The sequence below is a fragment of the Notamacropus eugenii genome, chromosome 4, assembly GCF_028372415.1.
Source record: "Notamacropus eugenii isolate mMacEug1 chromosome 4, mMacEug1.pri_v2, whole genome shotgun sequence".
In the NCBI taxonomy this organism is placed as follows: Eukaryota; Metazoa; Chordata; class Mammalia; order Diprotodontia; family Macropodidae; genus Notamacropus; species Notamacropus eugenii.
In genome coordinates this window covers 156,285,231-156,307,765 of record NC_092875.1, presented here as the reverse complement: position 1 = coordinate 156,307,765, position 22,535 = coordinate 156,285,231, and the positions used below count along the sequence as shown (strand labels likewise).

At 39.6% G+C, this 22,535-nt stretch overlaps 1 protein-coding gene across 1 annotated transcript in view; it reads left to right on the top strand.

The window, feature by feature from the left end:
- Window positions 1-11,292, top strand: part of PTDSS1 (phosphatidylserine synthase 1) — an 80,938-nt gene extending 69,646 nt beyond the window's left edge. The window contains exons 10-13 of the mRNA XM_072603462.1: window positions 963-1,062; window positions 7,772-7,840; window positions 9,047-9,116; window positions 10,187-11,292. Coding sequence (XP_072459563.1) covers window positions 963-1,062; window positions 7,772-7,840; window positions 9,047-9,116; window positions 10,187-10,296 — 349 coding nt within the window. The 3' untranslated portion in view covers window positions 10,297-11,292. The remainder of the gene's footprint in view (window positions 1-962; window positions 1,063-7,771; window positions 7,841-9,046; window positions 9,117-10,186) is intronic.
- Window positions 11,293-22,535: the final 11,243 nt, after the last annotated feature.

Here is a 22,535-nt window from a genome sequence, read left to right as displayed (position 1 = left end):
ATTGGATGAGATGTCAGGGGGAAGAGAGGTTTGACTTATTCTTAGTAGTTCCCAAAAGCAGATCAAATAATTAATGCTTAGTGGTTATGTAATGCTTTAAAGGTTTACAGAATGATTTACAACTATTATCACATTTTATCCTCAAAACAATCCTGAAAAGTAGGTACTATTATTATCCTCATTTTGCACATGAGGAAACTAAGATTGAGGGAGGCTAAGTGACTTGTGAAAAAGATCATATCCATAGTCACATTTAACCATCAACTGCAACCTTGGACATCTTAATTCTGGAAACACATCATTCAATTCTTGAAGCCTAGCCATTAAATGTTCTCAAGAATTCTCTTTAGCGTATCTCCTCCACAGCATAAGAGATGAACTCAGTTCTTTCCTTCTCTTTAGTCTTTATGATGATTATAAACTCCCTCATTCCCTCAGGAAAGAAGTTCTCAACAGACAATCTCATACTGTGCTTCTCACTGTCTTTTCAACCAAGAATGTTAAAAATGTCATTCTCCCCAAGATTCTATTCAGTAACAGTATGACTATGGTCTTTGTGGGAAGGGTTGTAGAAGTCAAGGCTTTGTAAGAATTTGAACTGTAAAATAATGGCATGATCTACACCCTGAAGTAATAATGGGTTCCTGTTCACTCATAGTATTGTTATAGTGTAGATTGAATGGCATATCAGTTATTTATCAAGAATATATTTTAACATTGAGTAATAGTTAGACTACATGGCATCTAGAGTCCTTTTAAGAGTCTCTGATTCTAGACTTTAATCTGGGGAAATAAGCATAATTTTATTTTTCTATTTCTAGGGAAAACAGCAGTAGACTAGACCTCTGTATGATTCTCTACAAAGACAAATAAGCACTTCTTATAAATACCTTTTTATAGTCCTTGTGCTCTGTTACAAGATGGCAGAATACTTAACCTTTTTGTGTTTCTTTGTCCTTTAGAGTCATCGGTTTCCTGGAGGCGATTGTTTGCATAAAATTTGGGCAAGATCTCTTCTCCAAAACTCAGATACTTTATGTCATACTTTGGCTTCTTTGTGTGGTAAGTTATTCTTTTTGTTCAAGATAACACTGAACACCAAAACACAATCACAAAGCTCGAAGATTCCTGTCTACAAAAAATTCCTCCAGGAACCTGTCCCAAGCAATGTATAGGAAAAAAATCTGCTTAAAAATCTTTAAGATTGGCCTCAAGCAATTGAGGTATTTCAGAGTTCATGAGTAAAGCACATTGACCTAGACTGAATTCATGGTACATCATAAAAATGCGTCAGAAAAATACCCACTCCTTAAAAGAGATCCTGAGGCAGTTGAAAGTAAATGCCAGCAGATAGAAAGTTAATATGACAACTTCATGCCATATACTGCTTATTTTGAGTCTTCATTATCATCTACCCATACATGGGAGCAGAAAGTAGATGCTTTGCATGGGGCTATCCTGGCATTCTGTCTCTGATACCAGTGCCAAGAAAAGTACCTTTTCCTCAAATCCCTTCTCCAAACAGTCATACTCCGCGTGAATTTCATTAACACCTAACATTAATTTAACATATAGTAGATGTTGCCTTGTATTGACAGTTAATTTGTGTGTGTGTGTGTGTGTGTGTGTGTGTGTGTATCTTTCCAACTAGATTATGAGCCTTGAGAGGAGATTGATTGACTAATGAGGGAAAATAAAAATAGAATCTTGTTGGTTTTTCAAATCTATGAATTTTAATAAAGGTCAGAGCTGCCTCTAATTCGGAAGTCTGAGTTGCACGTTTTTCAACAAGCAGAGCCTTTTGTCCCTTACAGTTCTGAAAGAAACACTCTCGGGAATGGGCACTCAGTATTTCCCAAGATTCCCCATGACAGCCAAGTAAGTTTGATCAGTAGCAATTGTGTAGTGACCAGTTACTGTAAACGTAAATTCTCATTACCATGAAGTGAAAGATAAAATTCCTGCGCAGCTATAGCTGCGGGTTTGTAGGATCAGATACAATCTGGATCTTTTTAATTTATTTCTTTCCTCCCTGAACAAAGAAGAGGTCTGTGCAATTGCTGTTTTACATTCTGGCTTTGACAAATTGTTGGGTGCTTTCGTAGGCTTCCACAGGTGTGAAGGCAAGACCATGAATTACAGGCTTTTGTCTCTTGTGACAAATGTAAAATGGGTCTTTCCTCTTGTTTTCCCCCTAGAGATGTTAAGTTTGTCAGTGACAACAATGTATCTTTGTGACCTTTTCTTGTAAGGCAAACAATTTATTCAACATACATTTCTTTAAGCACCTACTTTGTGCCAGGCAGTAAACAGCTGCCAGGTTGCACTGGACCCTTCTACAGAATGGGACTTTGAAACTTGGTCTCCTCAGTATGTGAGTCTCTTGGTTCATTAAATTCATACTTATACTGTCTACCTCACAGAGCTGTTAGGAGGAAAATAATTTGTAAACTTTAAAGTTCCCTGATAGTGAGGCAGCTCTTCTTCTCACCAAGGCCATGTGATCCTTTGATCTTATCCCTTCTTGTCTTCTCCAGTAGATTATCCCCTCTGTTGTTTTTCCCTCTTTAATTTTTAGCATCTTCCTCCATCCCTTATTCTTTCTGCTGCCTATAAGCATGTCCAAATCTTCTCTGCCTTCAAAGAAATGTTAGTAGCTACAGCCTTAAACTGTCATCTTCTAAATTCCTCCTCCCTTTCTAAGCCAAACTGAAAAAAGCTTTTTACACTCATTACCTCCACTTCCTCTCCTCAGCTCTTTGCACTCTAGCCTTTGATTGCATCACTCAACTCAAACCGCTCTCTTCAAAGTTACCACTGATATCTTATTTGTCAAATCTGATAGTCTTTTCTCAATCTTCCCCTTTCTTGATCTTTTTGTAACATTTAACATTATTGTTGATGTTCTCCTCATAGAAACTTTCTCCTTTCTAGGCTTTTGTAAGACTGTTCTCTCTTAGTTTTCCTCTCTGTCTCTAATCACTCCTTAGCCTCGTTCATTTGTTTAATATCCACTTAACTTCAGGTATCTTCCTGAAGTCCTGTCCTGGGTCCTTTCCTCTCTGGACTCTCACTTGGTGGCTACATCAACTTCCTGGGGTTTATTTACCTTCTTTACACAGATAGCACCCAGATCTATATATCTAGGCCCAGTCTGTTCCCCAAATTTCTATCTTGCATCACCAGCTGTAGGACATTTCAAGCAATATGTCCCATAGACACCCCAAATTCACGATGTCCAAAATAAAGTAATTCTCTTTTCCCCAAAAGCAACCCCTCTTCCAGACATCTCCATTTGAAGTATTCCCTGTTGAGGGTCTCACCACCCTTCCAGTCTTTCAGCTTTTTGACGTTGGTGTTATCCTTGAGTCCTCATCATTCTTCACATACCTCACATATCCAGTTAATTGTCAAATCCTTTCACTTCTGTCTCCATAGCATTTCTCTCATTGGTCCCATTCTAACTACTCACACAACCACCACCGTAGTTCAGGCTGTTATCTCTCACATGAACTATTGAAATGCCTTTCTAATTGATCTTCCTGCCTAAAGTATCTTTCTACTTCCAGAGTGATTTTCCTCAATCAAACAATCTCCCTGTGTCACTCCTCTACTCAGACTGTAGCATTTTCCTATTGCGAAATATGTTTGTTTATTTGTTTGTTTTTAGCTTTTAAAACCTTTCCCAACCTATGTTCTCAGCCTTGTAATACATTACTTCCTTCCCCCTCAACATTCTAGGTAAAATTACCTTGCTTTTTCTCATGCACCACACTCCATCTCCTGTCTCTGGAGTCTTTACACTTGCTGGTCCCTGTGCCTAGAATGCACGTCCTCCTCACCTCCAGCTCATAGAATCCCTTGCTTCCTCAGAGACTCAGCTCAACAACCATCTTCTGTGGGAAGCATTTCCTAACCTCCCCACTACTGCTAATGGTCTTCCTCTTTAAATGATCTTACGTTTATCTGATATATACTTGTATATTGTCTTCCTGAGAGAATGTATTTTCTATGAGGGCAGGGATTGTTGGGATTCCTAGCACCTACTACCACAGTACCTGACACAAAGAAATCACTTAAATGAATGCTTGGATAGACATGAACATCTATTGTAATTATTAATAGTTTTAAAATGGTATACAGTAATAGAATTTTCCCAACTCATTACCTAATTTATTTTTAGCCTCAATACGGATTTTAGATAGCCAGTTCCAATTTACACATGTGACTGGGCAGAATGCATGAGTATAAAGTCATAGTATCTCTTCTCGTACATGGCAGGCTTCCCATAGACAGATCTATCATTCCGACACCTGTTTGAGAAAGGAGTCAAATGTCATCCCCATTTTAAAGACAGGGCAAGTGAAGAATAAACAAAATACCTTGTCTTATCTCTCTTTTATGCCACTCAGTAACAGTTAGCACTGTGCTGTGGACAAAAGCCAGAAAAGAGGCTGCACAGCTCTTGGTAGTTACTCTAGTATTTCCAACATCTGTCAGGCATTGTGAGCATTGGATATGATGGAGAGATACTGCCATTAGCTGTTTGGATAAAGATACTGCCTTTTCCAAAAGAAATAATTGCCTAACAAAACCAAAATTTTGATCCAGATTCAACTTTGACCTAGAAACAGAAGGCCCTAGATTTTCTCACCTGTCCTAGGCTTTTAGTTTTTTCACTTTTTTTTTTTAAATAAGAGAAACTAGAGATGAGCCACAGTTCCTTCCAACTTGGAAATTCCAATTCCATAAAAAGTTAAACACATTTGAATTATTTACTCTAAAAAAAGAAAGCTATGGAAAGAATCGGAGGGATTGTCTTCTAGATTGAGGTTAAAGATAGAGTTTTTATTTTCTACTAAATAATGACAAGAAAAAATGAAAGAGAAGAGATCTAGATTTGTTCTAAGGAAGAAATAGATGAATTGTTATAATAGTGAATAAGGTTCCCAAGAAGAAAGTAGCTTTCCCTAAGGATGTTTAATAATAATACAACAGACAAAATGTCTGGGGATGATTTAGTTACTTTCTTACATGTAGGCAAAGAAGTGAACTGTGCACTTTTGAGCTTTGATTTGATAAATCTTTAAATTCTTGCTATTCACAAAACATTGTGCTAAGCACTGGAAGTGGGAAGTATACAGAAGTGAATAAGACACAGTCTCTACCTTCTAGGAACCTATGGGTAATACAAATGAGTAATACAAATTACTATTGTACATACTAGATTATTATAAGTGCCATAACTGCAGCATGAAGAAAGAGAAGCTCACATCTGGCTAAGTTATCAGGGAAGACACTGTGGAGGAGGCAGAGGGAGTTGTGCCTCAAAGGATGTCAGATTTCAATAGGGAGAGCTGTATGAAGATTGCATTCAGGGAAGAGGAAATAGCTCAGGCCAGGGAGTGCTGAATATATTGGGGGAATAGCAAAAAACCAGTTTCATTAAAGCAGAGAATACTTATGGGACATCAGTATGAGATAAATCTGAGAAAGTAGGTTGGTTACCAGAGTTTAATAGATCTTAAATTTCAGACTATGAAGTTTGGACTTCATAGATAGTGGGAAGTCATTGAAGACTTTTGAGTAGGCAGATACCTTAGCTGAGATTTTATGTAGGATGAATTGGAGAGGAGAGATTGAGTGTTAAAAGATTAGCTAGACGGGTATTCATGACATTACAGTCCAAACAAGAGGTTATGGAAGGTCTGACACTTGGGTGGTTGTCACAGGAATGGAAATCCAGAGACATTATGGAGTAGAATTGGTCTTTTCATCTAAATTGCAGCTGAAACCTCCTCTCTATGTTGTCCCTTCCTATTATAATTTGAGTTCCTTGAAATCAGGGGCTGAATTAGCAACCGATTGATAAATGGACAAGGAGAAAAAAATCTAAGGTGACATTAAAGTTTCAAACCTGAGTGCCTGGGGGGATTATTGAACATCATTTGATCATATTGAATAAGAAACAGGAGAGTTAGGAGGGTCTTAAGAGGAAGGCGTTTGTGATCAAAAGCATGGAGTTTGAGGTAAAAATGGTTGGTTGGTTGGTTGTTGTCCTTCATCTTTGAAGAGGAGCAAAATGACATCACCATGATAAAGTGACATTTCAGTGTGTCTGACTGGCTGATCAGACCAACACAAGCTCAGAATGCTCTACCACAGTTTGGGCACAGATAGTCCAGGTGAATATTTGGGGTAGATACCCCAAATTTGTGCATCCTATGTTTCCTTTGTGCTATCTCAATTCTGTTTTGCTCAAAGAACATAACACCCTTTCTTATGTGGGCACACCATGCTGAGCGGTCCTGTACCAGTGTCTCCCATGTTGCGCAGTCAAATCCAAAGTTCTTGAGAATGTCCTTGTATTGCTTCTTCTGACCACCACGTGATTACTTGCCCCATGCAAGTTATCCATAAAATAGTCTTTTTGGCAAGTGTACATTTTGCATTTTGACATCGTGGCCAGCCCCATCAGAGTTGCGCTCTCTGAAGCATAGTTGAAGTAAAGATAAAGCCTATCTTTATTGGTCATGAAACAGTATCAAGCTTCAAGTTTTAGGGTTATCTTGGACTTTTTTCTCAAGAAGCTCCGCATTCTGATAGGAAGAGACAACACATAGCAGAGATTTCAGCTGCAAGTTGGATGGAAATACCCAGTGATCCTGAGACTGCCAAGCAGATGATGATGCATCTTTTTTTAGTGACATTTTCGTTGAAAAAACCACAGCTGTGCCTGGCATTTGATGGTGCCAAGGACTTTGATGATAAAAATTTTCCTTTTTGGGTCTTCAGTAGCTATGGTCAATGAGAAGACAGGGACTGCAGCACCTGCAGAAGCAGGTGTCAGGTCCCATCTCCCTAAGGGTTGTTCCTCTGGATAAGGATTCTGGGGCCAGGCTTAAAGTCATGCCAGTGGTTGGGTCTTGGGGCTGGGCAATGCTATTTCTAGGGGCTCTTGAGTACAGGGGCCTGGGCTCCTCTACTCAGTCAATTAATCACTATTAAATACCTTCCATGTACCAGGCATGGGGCTAAGGGGAGGTAGTGATCCAGGCAGTGGAAGTGGTTTGCCGCACCTGGCACATCCTACCCTCACCTCTCCCTCTAGATTCTTTGATGCTACGTTCAGCCAGGCTAACATGCTTGCTTCATTGGTAATTGTTGAGTTTGGTGGTAACAGGGATGGTGGACCTCTCTCTTCTATAAACTTTAACCTGTTGTTCCAAGTAACACTTCAAAAAAAAAAAAGCCATGATATTTCTGAGCCCTTAATAGGTTTGATCTTTCATAAAAGAGTATAATGTGGAGCACTAGATTTTAGAGGGAGAGGACCTGAGTTCTAATTTTTACTTTGTTATTCATTACTTTTGGCCTTTGGCACCTATCTTCACCTCCTTGACCTCAGTTTTGTTGTCTGTCACTTGGGACTAGAATGGGTGGTTTTTTCTAAGTTCCTTTTGAGCTTTAAATGGAGAGAGGTTGGAGGAAGAGAGGCTATGTGTTTACCTTATTGACTTGATTTTTCTGAAGAATTTTGATTTCAGCCTAGATCTTCTAAGTGTCTTGGCACTTGTATTTTTTTCAACAAAGTCTTAAGGAAAGGAGATTCCATAGTATGATAATTCAAACAAAAAAAATAGTGAAATAACAAGAAGGCCATGATTTCGTTGTACTCACTCTGTTTAGCTATTCCAGATACAGTGTGTGTCTGTTCCAAGTGCTTGTGCCTAGTCACTTAAAAAGTTTTGTATTTGTTTTTCATTTGCAGGCTTTTACTACTTTCCTGTGTTTGTATGGTATGGTTTGGTATGCAGAGCACTGTGGTCACCGAGAAAAGGTACAAAAGAGAAGAGAGTGACATTTTCTTTGAGTGATTCCCTTTTATGTAAGACTTTAATGTGGGAGCTTAATAATGTAATAAAGGAAATAAGGTGTCATCTTGTCACCAGGAATAAATGGTATGGTACAAAGAGAGCCATGTAGGACTTGGAGTCATAAGAAGATCAGGCACTTAGTACAAGTGACCTTGGTTAAGTCACTGCCCCTCTCAAAAACTCAGTTTCCTTAGCTGTAATGGAGGAAAACTGTACTTGCCTGACCAAGCACAGAGAGTTGTTGTGAGGAGGGTACTTTGCAAACCTCAGAACACAATATTAAATGAATTATTTTAATGGTGGTTGTTAACATTGCCAACATTTACATCAAGAGTGCTCTCCCTCTAGATCTCATTCCGTCCAGATGTTGTGAAAGAGCTGCCCACAACAGGATTCTCAGAAAGTTTTGTCCGCATGGAGGGGACTCTCCTTTCCAGTGATCTGCTGTTTTTAATCTTGGGATACGGTTTAGAATTCACACGGTAGTTACACAAGTAATGCAAACAGTATTGGAGTAGAGCCAGATCCCTGGTTTCTAGTTCTTGCTGCACCACCCATGAGTTTTTGTCAGTTGGGCAACTTATTTCACCTCCTCTGCTTTAGTCTCATTATCTATAAAATCAAGGTAATAATACCTGCGCTGCCAGTCTCACAGGCAATGTAAGGATCAAATGATATAGTGTGAGGAAGTGAATTAAAAATTAATAGCTATCGAATACTAATAAAACACTATCCAAAACTTGGGGGTGGCAGGGTTAAGTAGAGGAGGAACTCCTTGGGATTTTTTAATTTTTTTGATTATTCCATTAGTCAGAGACACCATCTTTGGTATCTTCATTCCCACAGCTAAACCTAGCAGCCTAAGTTAAGTAGTTGTGTTTCCTTAGGCAATTAATTTCCTCATCTCAGAAATGAGTAGACTATGCCTAATGTAAGACCCCTTCTGGCTTTAATCACTTACGCTCTCACATCTCTAAGGTTCATATTTTTATAGTCAAAGGGAAGGAAGCACAACGAGGTTTCTTTCTTTTCCTTTTTTTGTATGGTACTTACACATTGAGTACAAGGGCTGTGACTTGGACAGAAAACATCCTGAGTGCTGCTTTTTACCATGCCTCCTCCCTGGAAATCTGGGAGAACGTCTAATAGAGTTTCTCTTTTGTCCCTAGACCTATTCTGAGTGTGAAGACAGCCCTTACAGTTCAGATGTCTCCTGGCTTCATACTAAGTGTACAAAAGGTATTCTTTTGTCTGGTTATTTAAGACTTTTTTTTATTGGGTCATGTTCTTTCTTTTAAACAAACAAGAAGATTTATTGATAGAATCTTTTCTCCATTGATTAAAGATTAAGCCAGTACCAATATTGCTATAGATTTTAGATGTGCAGGGAAGTGTGGAATATTTTTCTGGAGCATCACTTCAGCTGAATGCCCCTAACAGTAGGATCACTGTGTGGATTACTTGAGTGGTTGTTGGTAGTGATTTTGTTTATTTTTTTTATAATGATGGATACTAGATAAAAACACTCAAGTATTGATGGGGAAATGGTCACTTCCACATTTGCTGGGTGATGCAGTAAACTCCATAAGCTCAGAGATTGTTTTTTAATCTTTTCTTTATCCCCCAGTGCATCTAATACCGTGCTTCACCCATTGTAGGTACTTTATAATTACGTGATGGAGTAAACACATTTCTGCACATAAAATAAAAGTCCTGAAATTTTGATCATCCTTTAGTTCAAGGCAGGAGTAATCTAGATTATTGGTCTTTTGGGGGATGGAGTTAGGGATGGTTACCATATGTGGCCTAGCAAATGACTGGGAGTTTTGTTTTTAATTGCCCCATACTTGCTCCATAAAATACATTTATCACCCCTAGTCTTGCACACCTCTGACCTTCAGAACGCTCTGACTTCAGAAGCTCCTTATAATTTTTCCTAGGTTTCATTTTAGCATGACACTCAGGCAAATAGGGCAGGAAGTAACTATCCAAATATAATATTGACTGTAGGCAAGTCACTTAGCCTCTCTGGGCCTCAGTTTTTTCCTGTGTAGTAGGAAGAGCTGAGGCTAAATAAGTTAACTAAGTAACTTCTGGCTCTAAAGTTCTTTGAGCTTCTAATTAACTGTACTGGAGTTACCATTTCTAAACTTACTCATTAGGCCACTAGATGGAGTACTAGTATCAACTAAGTAGCCTGTAGCACCTCAGCATTGGCAGTCCAAGGAAAGGAAGTACAGTAAGCACAAGAGGAAACTTTCTGAACTAGGTCTTGGGAAGTGACAATGTATTGTGATTCCTTTGGCCAGGTACTGAAGAGAACCCACCCAAACATTCGGGAAATAGTGAGAGCCATTCTTCCAGAAGAAGAAGTCGCCATTCTAAAGGAAAAGTGACCAATGGAGTTGGGAAGAAATAATAAAACAAACCAAACCCTGGCTTATCAAAGATGTTCCAGAGAGTGCCTAGAATTGAGAGTGACACTGGACTAGTTTTGACTTCCCTGTTAAGAGGTTAATAATGTAAAGAAAAACCAGAGGAGGGGAAGGAGGATAGACTTGGGGTGGGGGAATCCTTGATGGAAGGCTAATCTCCTTCACATGGATCCTGTATTTCAGATCATTGCCTGACACCCATTTCCTAGTCTCTTCTACCTTCTACTCTGCCCACTTCTTTCCTGGGGAGAGGCACAGTACATCCATAGGGAGATGGAGCTGTTTCTTCACCCTTGCCAAGAGCAGCTTTAGTGTTGAGGGGCCCAAGATCCATTTTAAATCTGTTCCTTCAGACAACAGCATGAGCCCCAAGGGGAATGGATCTGTCACCAGTTTTGTTTTTCCATCAGTCACTTTGTTTTTATACTTTGGTTGATTTCTTTAAGCCTCTCTGCCATGAACTATTCTTCAGTGGCAACATGTAAAATCTTCTGTAGCCATTGTGGAATCTTCCCTTAAGGGAAAAATGGGGGCATTTTTGTTATTGCTGATATGATTCCTTTATTTAAAAAAACTACTCAAATGTCAGAAATCCACGAACCTTTGGAGAGGGCTAGAAGTTTGTATAGAATGCTGGGCTTTAGATCTGGGCCTCTTTTGTTGTTCCATGCAGAATACCCTTTGTTCATCCTTCTCTACAACACACGAGCAACCCTGTTACAAAGGCAGTAACCAGTGGTTTCTGTCCACAACCAGGTGCCTTTTCCATTTTATCTTACATTGCTTTCTTTCTGTGGTGTAATGGCTGGCATTAAGTATGTCTTTTAGTCACATGGGAGGTGCTGGTAAGTATATTACCCTGTCATCCTCACTGTGCTTTGTAGAATATTTATCCTAATGATTTACCTTCACCTCCACTGGATCCCAGTTTTAAATAAAACTGTTTCTGTTAAAGGCCATCAAAGGGCCTGGTTTAAAAACTGTCTCAATGAAATCACTCGTTTCTTTAGAAATTCGAATGGATCTTCAATCTACTTCTAAGAAATTGCTATAATTTCCATGGACCTGTAGGGTAACATGACTATGTCAGATATCCTGTTTCCAAATCTTTACAAGTGATCCGTGAGAAGCAGTGTTTTCATTGTTTATGACTACGATGATGATTTCATCAATCAAGTTGAGTTTTTTTCCTAATAAGTGGTCGATATATATGTGATTGACCATTGACCTTTAGATGCAGACTTGCTGAAAGAAATCTATTTGTTCCCACAATTTGTAGAATACAGATGTTCACATGTCTTCTCACTCTTTCCTTCCCCCACAAGGAAACCCTTAGTAATAGATGGATCATGTTTTCTTTCTGTGCAAAAGAATTCTGAGGTGAAAGGGTTAAATGAATCAGGCAAGCCCGGGGTCACTTCCTGTGCTCTGTGCCTCTCAGAGACAACTTGGTTGTGGAGCTGAGAAGGAAGGAGCAGCCTAACAGCCAGATTTGTTAAGTACACAAGCATCAGGAGACACATTGTCCATGGGATAACTTAATTGTAAGAAGTTTAACAAAGGGAAGTTACAGTGATTGGCCACAAGCTGTGTGTTATTAAGAGCTTTAACAAACCCATATCCTTTCCAAGCAAGGTTTGGAAATATGAAAAGAAGACGTATTAGAGTACTTCCCATAGCCCACCAAATGTCTGTTCTTACAATTTAAATTATTTTGACTTAAAAGCTCCACTGTTTCCCCCTGCTTCAAAATATTATGACACGTAATGGCAGAAGGGAACTAAGAACAGTTTTAATAAACATTCCTGCATTTTGCTTTCATCCCTACTGGGCTCTCTGTCCATATCTGTCCCCCCTCCTTTGTTCTGAGTGTGTGCCATGCCACTGGCTGCGCATGGAAGTTAATTTGCCCAACTAGTGAGGTATGGAGCCAGTGCAACATGTCTCTGTGTCCCAGAACCTTTTGCCTGATTTCTTTTCATTTTAAAACTTGTACAGAGGAAATTAGAGAAGGAGGCACCTGTTCAGCAGGTGGTAAATCTCACCATGCTGTACAAGGCAAGGCCTAGAGCAGCCAGGAAAATAGAATATTAAAGGAAATGTTCTCATATGCTTTCTGTGCTTCTTTTCCTCTTTGAATTAGAGCTTTTTTCCTACAAGTAAGGTTTTCAGGACTTATATGGTGGTTCCAAAAAAAAAAAAAAAAAAAGCTCTTTCTCTAATTGGCCAGAGCCACAGCTAAGATTTCCTTCAGCTCTGACAGCAACACTACTGGCTGAAACCAGTCTTTTCCACACTTGTTTCCATGGATATGGACTCCACATTACCAAAAATAGAATAAAATGCTTTAAAGTTGTCACTTGATAGCTGAAATGATTTGATTGTAAAGCATTTATCCCATTTCCACCGAACCATACATTGACTACTTTTGAAGGAAACGCTTGTTCCAGACATGAATGAGAATGAAAATTTTTGATGCATATCTACCCTCACCCCTAACCCTTGTTAGTGGTACTTGCAAAAAGTCTTAAAGGCTAAGGGTTTAGATTTTTTTTTTTCTGCCTATCCCCAGTCTTTCCATAGCCTCTCACCACTTTTCCCATGTCTGTTTTTCTCATCTATAAAATGAAATTTAGTGTACTTATTTCACTGGGATGCCAGGAAGTTTTATTGCTTCGTTAAGCATTTTGATCATGAAAAATAAGTGCTTGTCTGTCATTTTCATTAGGCCCAATTCTCCAGTATGTTGGAGTGAGTAAAATTAAATGAAAAGTGAAATCAAACTCTCAAATACTGGGCAGGTTTTGGTATTATTGATCTCTTCTCTGGGCAGCTGGTAAGCACTTGAAGTGCCATTTTCATCTGGCATTTGATTTTGACTCCTAGAAACAGCTCCTATCAATTTCTTTTGGTTGACTCATTCAATCCAGAATGGGATGGTTGTTGGGGAGAACCCAGCCACTGAGAAGAAGGCGGCTACAAACTCAAAGTGAACAGGCAAAGAACCATTAATAGGGGGAAAGCTTTAAAGGTAGAGTTACAAAATAAATCCATGTGGCTAATTGCCTAAATGAATTGTGCTCATCAACTACTAGGAAAGAAGTTCTAGTCTTCTATTCTCTTTGTTTATTAGAGTGAGTCATGTTAACAATATTCCTTTTTTAATTTAAAAGGTGATGTTACCCAAAGGAGCAACAGGTGTGCTAGGGATGTACTATGAATCTTTCCCTTTATCAGTTCTGACACTGAAACCACTTTTTACAGTAGCTCAGAACCCTATTTAGCAGTGATTCATTAAGCAATGCACATCACTCCCTTCCCTGTGCCTTGCACATAGTAGGTGCTCATTAAATGTTGAACAAATTAGTGTATGTGTTGCTTGTGTGTGTGTGACTAGTACTTTTGATTTTGTCCTATTTTTATGAGTTAATAAGTTGGCTAAGCTGGATGGGCCAATTTTTAAAATTCATATTTCTCATTCCATTGTACAAAAAGTATTGGGGATTACCATCAGGAAGGATTATGATATTTTTTTTAGATGGGGCTGGTAATGTTGTTTTTGGTCAAATAAGATGAATGGATGACAATGGTTTTGCTCTCCTGTTCAAGTTTTGTAATATTTGAGACAATATTGATGTCAACCTTAGGGCAAAAACAGTTTACTGGACGTGAATTATGTTTTAGTTGTTAGAATCCTAAATTTCCAGAAGCACCATGACCCTACAAGCTATCCATTTAATGCTGCCTTTGATCTCTACCTCTTAAATTAACGAGTGACCTTTTTTAATCCCTTCGTTCCATCATTTCGACCTGCTACATGGATTTTGAAGCTGTTTGCCATACAGGAGCCTGTATTTGCTGCTGTTGTGCTCCTTTGTGGTTTTCAGTATGTGCAAAAGCACACATGCCTCATCTGTCCGGGTAATCCTAGTGTGTATTGCATAGATGTAGTTGATGGCAGTCAGCTCCCACTACAGCTATAGTAATGGTTTCCTTACTGTTCTCTCTCTGGTTTTTCTCCTGTTCCAGTCCATATGCCAATGAAATCTTTCTACTGCACAGTTTGATTATGTAACTCCTCTGCTCAAAAGCCTTCCGTTGCTCCCGTTCCCCATAGAATAAAATACAGAATCTCCTTATGTGATGGTGTGCCAACCTTCTTTTCCAGCTTACTCTTCTTCACACACTCCGCATTCCAGCCAAAACCAGACTACTTGACTGCATGCTTTTGTACATGCTGTGTCATATGCTTGGAATGGTCTCTGCCCACATCTCCCACCTACCGAATTCCCCTTCTTTAAGGCCCAGTCCAACAGTCACCTCCATCAAGTCTTCCTTGGCATCACCACCCACACTCCAGTTATAAATGATCTCTTCCCAAAGGTCTCATTGTCAGTGACTTTGGGCTTATCCTATGCATTTATCACATAACTTGTGTTATAGTTATTTGTGAATTTGTCATACCCCTTACTAGACTGTAAGCTCCTTGAGGGCAGGGACTTCATCTTGTTTAATCCTTGTATTCTTAGCACCTAGAGCAGGACAGTGCACGTAGGAGGTGCTTAGTAAATGTTTGTCAAATTGAATTGAATTCAAACTCTGTGTACAGAGTAACTGGCTGGTTTGAGAGGGAATGTGAATGCTTTTTAAATGTAAACATTAAAACATTCACTCTTGGCCCATGTAGCACTATCTTCTTTTTGGAGCAAAGAGGAAGTTGACAAGTCAATTCCTTTTCCCATAGATGTGGCTGAATACAGTGGCATCATTCAGATCATAGAAATTGCCCGAGGTTTTTGCTTTCATAGCTGATGCAACCCTCTCAGCCACAGAACAGTATTGGGCCCTGTGCGCCTTATGCCCTGAGTATTAATTATCTCTCATTCTTTGTTGTGTGTATGTTCGTCCTTCGTTGCTGAAGACCATGCCATTAGAGAAATAGTGACATGACTTGCACATGACTTTGTTTTGAGTGAGGGAGGGCTGTGCAGGTCACCAGCCTCACTTCTCCTCCAGAGCCATCTGAATCCAGTGACCAGATATTCATCGGGATGACTGGAGATGACCCAGGATGAGGCAACTGGGATTAAATGACTTGCCTAAGGGCACACAGCTAGTGAGTGTCAAGTGTCTGAGATGAGATTTGAACTCAGGTCCTCCTGACTCCTGCACTGGTGCTCTATCCGCTGCACCACCTAGCTGCCCATCATTCTTTGTTACTGATCCTGGAAATTATGCTCTAGGGGGCCTGTAAACACTGGAGCCCCAGAGATGTGTTCTCAGCTATAAGAGGACTCTGGCTAGTGAAGGCATGGAGCCCTGCTGCTGGTGACTGCCTGTCCTGCTTTTGTGCTTCAGTTTCACCACGATGATAAGCATGTGGCTCTCTGTCCCTATGTTAAATAGAATTGATGTATGTCACTGTTTAAGTTGTCCAACTATACTCTTCTGAGGAAGAGGTTTGCAATTTTGTTAAAGTAAAATCTGGAAATAAAGAACCAAACACATTTTCATGAGTAAAGTATACATATGATAGCTTTAATTATACTATCAGGTTACAAGCAGTGTTTATACAGCACAGTGCCCACTGGAAAATCTGGATTGTAAACCTCATTCCCACTAACCTGGCAAAAATAAACCTTGGTTAATTTTCTTCACTGACTGCACACATCAGGGAATGATTATGGATATTAAGGGTTCAGCCTGAGGAAAGCAAATCCCCTCCCCCCCATACCTTTAGAGACCTCAATTTTTATTCTTGTAGGTAAAAGCCCTTTGGAATAATTGCAGGAGAATATGGACCTGATGACTTAGACGAAGACCGTCTGAGGCCTCGGAATACACAGGCAGTCACTGATTCTATCTTAGTGTCTTTCAGAGCACTTGTAACTCTGGATGGCCCAGCACTTAGACTTGTCCCTCTTCCCCACCCCCAGACCAGTTGGGGCCTGGTGATCTCAGACTCTAGTTTTTATAGGTCACACCACTGAGCAGCTCTCCAGATGTTGGCTTCCTTTGCGATTAACTGGACATGTCCTCAGTGGAAAAGAGTGATAGGTGTAACCCTTCATTAAATAAGCCCAGAACTCTTCTCATGTCTCGTGGTGAGCAGAATTTGCCTCTGGATTTGACATCATTTTTCGGTGACCTTTAAAAAGTCAAGATTTCAGTTTCCACAACTCCCTTCTGTATCTTGAGATTTTTTTTCTAGTAAAGATTCTGCTTTGAAACCACTCTTGAGCCTTAGTTGGCAGTTCCTCTCACCAGGGGGCAGCCTGTAGCTCCCTGTGCCCTCAGGAATCTGATTTATGATCTGGGAAGGCCATAAACCTCTGCTCTTCACTTCTGAAAAACAGAAAAGTATGGGAAAGAATGTAAATTATAAACACCGAATTCCTATGATCAGCAATAATGTAAAGGCCGATTTTTATTGTAGTGTACATATGGATCTAATTTCTTAGGGTTTACTCTGCCAGGGCCCCCAATAATATTTCTAAGGACAGATAAAAGTGAAATGCCTTACTGAGTTACCAGGGTTTTCCAAATAAAAAGCTGTTTTGGGGGTGATTCATTGGTTAAAACATTGAAATACTGCCCTACACAAAGAAGGATGTAGGTTCTTAGTTAATATTGGTGACCCCTGTTAACTAGCTTGCCCCAACACAGTGGTATTTCAGTTTGCATCCAAGCAGCTTTATCCAAACACAGCCCCAGGTCTTTTTCATTCAACAAAATCTTTAGTTTTAGCTTCCTGATCAAATCAGACAGTAAGGAGATTTTCAGCAACATTTGTTTTTTTCTCTCTGAAATTTTGAAATTCTGCCCCTAGCTCACTAACTGAAAGCAGGTTTGGTGTTACTACTGCCTCAGAAGACTGGCTATGGAGACACACGCTGAGGCCAAAGCAGAATCTCATTTGAATTTCCATACCACTGGTAGGCCAGTTCTAGGCTTGCATTTCACAAGCTAGGGTAGCTGATTACTGTGCTAAAGAAAGAGAAAGATGAGACAACTCATGATAAGTTTCTTGCTACTATTCTCAGGGATGATCAAATGCTTCTGCAGATCTTCAGCATTCAAATTGTATTTTTATTACAATTTATCCCAGTTCAGAATGATCAGCTACAGATAAAAAAATATACCAATTGGCTTACAAGTTTCCAATGTGCAGTTATGCTGCCAGAATTTAGAGTTTGGGTTAGAGTGTGTCATTTTTTTTGAGGTAGTATTCAGTTGTGACAATATCTGTTTCTGTAGAAGATTAATACTAGTGTAATGGAAACTATGATACCTATAATTACATACTTCAAAGATTTATTATTTTGTCATTTTCTAATACAGATAGATCGCTACCCCCTATCTTGATACAATTTGGCCAGGTCCTGCTCTGAGGATTGGGGAAGGGAAGTAAGTGGCTTTCTGACTAGGACAAACCACCTCTTGCCAACTTGCTAGGTTTCCAGACCAGACAAGTCCTTCTCTGAGAGTGGCTTCACGATTAGGATAAACTATCACCATCCTTTATCAGCAGACTTCACTGTTACTCTGCATGGACTTATTTCTCAATGGTAGCATCCTCTCACCTGCTCCCCTCTCCATCCTTGTGATTCAGAACCCTTGGCTACCAAGGAATAAGTCCCATTCCCCAGCCTCAGCTGTTCACTCTCTCATTCCTTCCCTTCCTCAATGTCCCACTCCAAGCCTACCCCTGCAACTTCCACTGTGCCCTCTCAGATGCTTCCTCCATAATCAACATTTTTGCTTTCATCTTAAACCTCATCTTTTCTTATTATCTCCATCTTTTGGAATTAACTGAGACCTGCCTCTTTTCTGATGACACTGCTTTCCTTGCTAGTCCTTCCAGCTATGGTTGAACTTTGACTCATTACTTTTCATCCCTTGGTTTACTGGTGGTTGTGGGTGCCAATACCAAACTCCCTTTACTACCATCACTCAGCAAACACTCTCTCTCTCTCTCTCTCTCTCTCTCTCTCTCTCTCTCTCTCTCTCTCTCTCTCTATCTATCTATCTATCTATCTATCTCTCTCTCTCATTTTTAGATTCATCCAATTTAAATTTATTTTCAGTCCGGATTCTGATAGCTATTACCTACTGACCCCCAGGACATTCTTCCTTGATCCATCTTCTGTATTCTCCAGTAGGTCCCCTCCACATCCATTATCATCCTCAATATTCAATGTATCCTGGCTTCTTCACTATCTACAAACACTTATGATACCATGACTACCACTGGATCATCCTATATTTCTCCTTTTCTCCTCTATTAAATTCCTTGAAAAAAATCACCCTACAACTAATGCTTCTACTTCTCTCATTTTTAAACCCTCTGCAAACAAATTTCCGACCTCATCACTGAACTACAATTACTCTTCATTTTTACCAGTGATCTCTTGATTACCCCATCCAATGACTCCTTGTTTTCTCAGAACTCATTCTTGTTGAACTCATTTGACTCTGTTGACCACCTCCTTCTTCTAGATGCTCTGTCATCACAGAGTTTTTGTGCCTGCTCTATCTTGGTATCCCTCCTGTGTGTCTGATAATGACTTCTTGTTCTTTTTTGCTAGGTCTTCATCCATGTCACACCTACTTACTGCATGTGTCTCTCAAATCTTTGACCCAAGGCAGCTTTTCTTTTCTCTCTATAAGCTCTCACTTTGTAATTTCCCCAGTTCCTGTGATTTCAATTGTGAAATCTATGCAAATGATACCCAGATCTATTTATCAAGCCCTAATCTCTCCTGAGCACCAGTCCTTGAAAGACCAGATGCGTGTTAGACATTTTGAACTGGATATCCTAAAGGCATCTCAAATTCTACATATCCAAATAAAACTCAATATTTCCTACTCAGCTGCATTCCTTTGTATTTCATCATAGTCCAGAAACTCATCATCTTGAAAGATCACATCAACCTTGAAATTTATACCTCCTCAATGCTCCTTCCCCCTGGGGCTCCCCCTTCCCCCTGGTTAGAGAGAATAGAAGGTGGACAGTGGAAAGCTCCTCCCAGATCCTCCATTTAAGGAGGTGGATGGCAGCCATCTCATCATTTTCCATTGGCTTCATTCCTCTGGACTTCATTATGTTCCACCCCTGCATGGTAATCCTACCTCTATCCCTCCTCCGCCGCCAGAACACACACCTACACAATGCTACTTTTCCAGTTTCTAGTTATATGTTGTTTGCTCTGATTAAATTGTGAGCCCCTTAAGGGCAGGGATTGTATTTTGCCTTTCTTTATATTCAAGTGCTTAGCACGTTGCCTGGCACATAGCAGACATTTAATAAATGTTTCCTGACTATATGACTGATCTGTGTTTCCCCCCTCCAACTCTCCCTTCTTCTGACACTATTAAAATAGAGAAGGCCACCATTCTTCTGATTTGCAGCATCAGAGACATCCTTGACTCCTCTCTTTTGTTCATTCCATAAAACCAATCAGCAATCAGATCTTGTAAATCTTGTAATTTCTATCACCACAACAATTCTTATGTATATCCCCTTCTCAACATTCACATGATCACTACCCAAGTTCAGACTCTCATCACCTCTCAGCTGGACTATTGAAATAGCTTTCAAATTAGTTTTCCTGCCTCATGTCTCTCCACACTCCAATCCTTCCTCCACTGATAAAGTGATTTTCCCAAAATATAGGTCTAACCATGTCATCTCCTCCCCATGCACTAGAATCCAATGGCTCCATTATCTCTAGGATTCAATATTCATTCCTTTGGCATTTGAAGGTCCCAGCAACCATGTCCCTTCTTCCCGCCTACCTTTAGAATCTTTCTACATTCTGTTCCCTTCCATGCACTTGATGCTCTCGTGGTCCAGACTGGCCTATGTGCTGTTTATCACTCCATCTCTCACCTCTGAGATTTGGCATTTGTTGTTCTTCATGCTTGGAATGCTCTCTTTCTCAGCTTCTGACTCTTAGATCCTCTGACTTCCTTTAAGGCTCAAATCAAGCACTACTCCCTCTCCTGTTTTCCCCAACTTCTGTTGCCCTGCCTTCTAAAGTTGTCTTCTCCTATTCTGATTTTATTGTGTATGCTCTAATTTCTATATGTTATCTTTTTCATTAAAATATAAGTTCCTTGTAGGCAGAAACTGGTTTTGCTTCTTTCTAACACCAGTGCTGAGAACAGTACCAGGCTCATAGTAAAGACTTAATAAAGACTGAATAATGACTATCTCCTAAGTTTTCAAAAGTTGTAACAGAAAAAAAAAATCCCCTACAGACAACCTGATGATGTGTCTCTTTAAATTTGGCTGGGTGAGTCCACAAGCAGCAGACATAAAGTTAGACCACAGCGAGGCCCAGGAGTATACTAGAGCCAGTTCCAAACAGCTCACAAACCAATAATTAAAGTTTCAATATGAACATTTATACCTGAGAAATCATGACATATCAGGGTTTGATTTATTTTTTTGTTGATTGTCTAAACTTCTAAACGTGATGGAGAAAATGACAGTGATGCAGATTAAAATTGAAAAGCATGTCATGAAGAGATTGGAGAGAGGGATAGGGAAAGGTGCAATCCAGTTATCAAACATTTAGTGGCACATCCCTGGGTAGACCTATACATTCTAGTTTGGTTGACTATGCTTGAACTTGTGATCCATCAGTGAGATCTCAATCTTAAGCTCCCAGAAGATATCAAAGCAGGGCTCGGTATTTATTAGTACTGAATTATATTTCCCTACCTATGCTTATTTTTGCATTGAGGTCATTAAATATTCAAACATATGTTGACTTAATGTGGTGAGTATTATCATGTTTTTCACAGAAACTCTCTACCTCCTCCTTGGTTGCAAAGGATGTTGGCAATCATCTTGAAAACCCCTTTTCAGCTATTCTGCTGCTAAGCAGAGGAGTATCACATTAAGACAGTGGGCAATTTATTTCAAAGAGCTTATCCCTGGTGATAAGTCTCTCCATGCCAGCTATCTTAAGCCTGGCCAATTCATGATTAGAGGTTGCCAGATGACATAGAATCAGGATACATCTGAGTTCAAACACAGCTTCTGACATTCACTAGCTATGTGACCCTAAGCAAATCACTTAACTTCTCTGAGCCTCAGTTTCCTCATCTATAAAATAGGAATAAGAATAGCACCTACCTCAGAAGCTTGCTATAATGATCAAATGAAACAATACAACCCAAGGGCATTTCAGGGCCAGCTAGATAGCTCAGTGCTGGGCCTGAAGTCAGGGAGACTCATCTTCCTGAGTTCAAATCTGACCTCGGACACTTACTAACTGTGTGACTCTGGGCAAGTCACTTAACCCTGTTTGCCTCAGTTTGCTCATCTGTAAAATGAGCTGGAAAAGGATATAGCAAACCATTCCAATATTTTTGCCAAAAAACAAAGCAAAACCCAATAGCCAGACATGAGTGAAAAATGGCCAAACAAGGGTATTTAAGGATGCTTCAGGAAAGACAACAAACAAATGAACTATGGAAAAGAACTATCAAGATTTCTATAGTCAGTTCTTTTCTGTCAGTGACAGTGACACCACATTTGTCCTCATATCACAGTCCCCAGTGTGCTACATGAGAATGTAACATTAGCACTAAATGGGAATGATGGGAAAAGAAGTTGGCCTAGACGAAGTATATAGAGAAAAGATCTGTCTGGGAAATAATGCAGTTTGGGGGATTTTGAGGGAATGATTCTCAAGATATTTGAAAGGAGAGGGAGGGACACCAAACATTTGGGAAGAGGAAATAAAAACCCCACGGATCTTACTATTACCCAAAATAATGGCCATTAAAATATCAGAAACTACTGCTTACTTTTCTATATTTACAAAATTTTAATGAGAATAATCTATACACATATTTAGGACATCACTTGAAGTCACAAGAAGGAGAAAAAACCCAATAGGTACAGAGGGATCTTGTTTGCACCTTTTAGTCAATTTTGCAACTAAATCAATGGTCTTCTGGATATCACTCCTGAAAGTGGACCACATCTTCATAGTTACTCAGTTGCCAAAAAGCTGTAGAGAATACCAAGTTTCACTGCACTTATTGTTTTTATCTAGACAAAAGTACTTACATTCCTTAAGAACAAATACCACTTTAAAGACTTTCCAAAAAGGTAACTCCTCTTCCTTGTCAAAATCGTGCAAGATTCCTTCCAAGCTGTAACCCCAGAAATAGCTTTATTCAACAGTCCTCTAGCTACTCATTT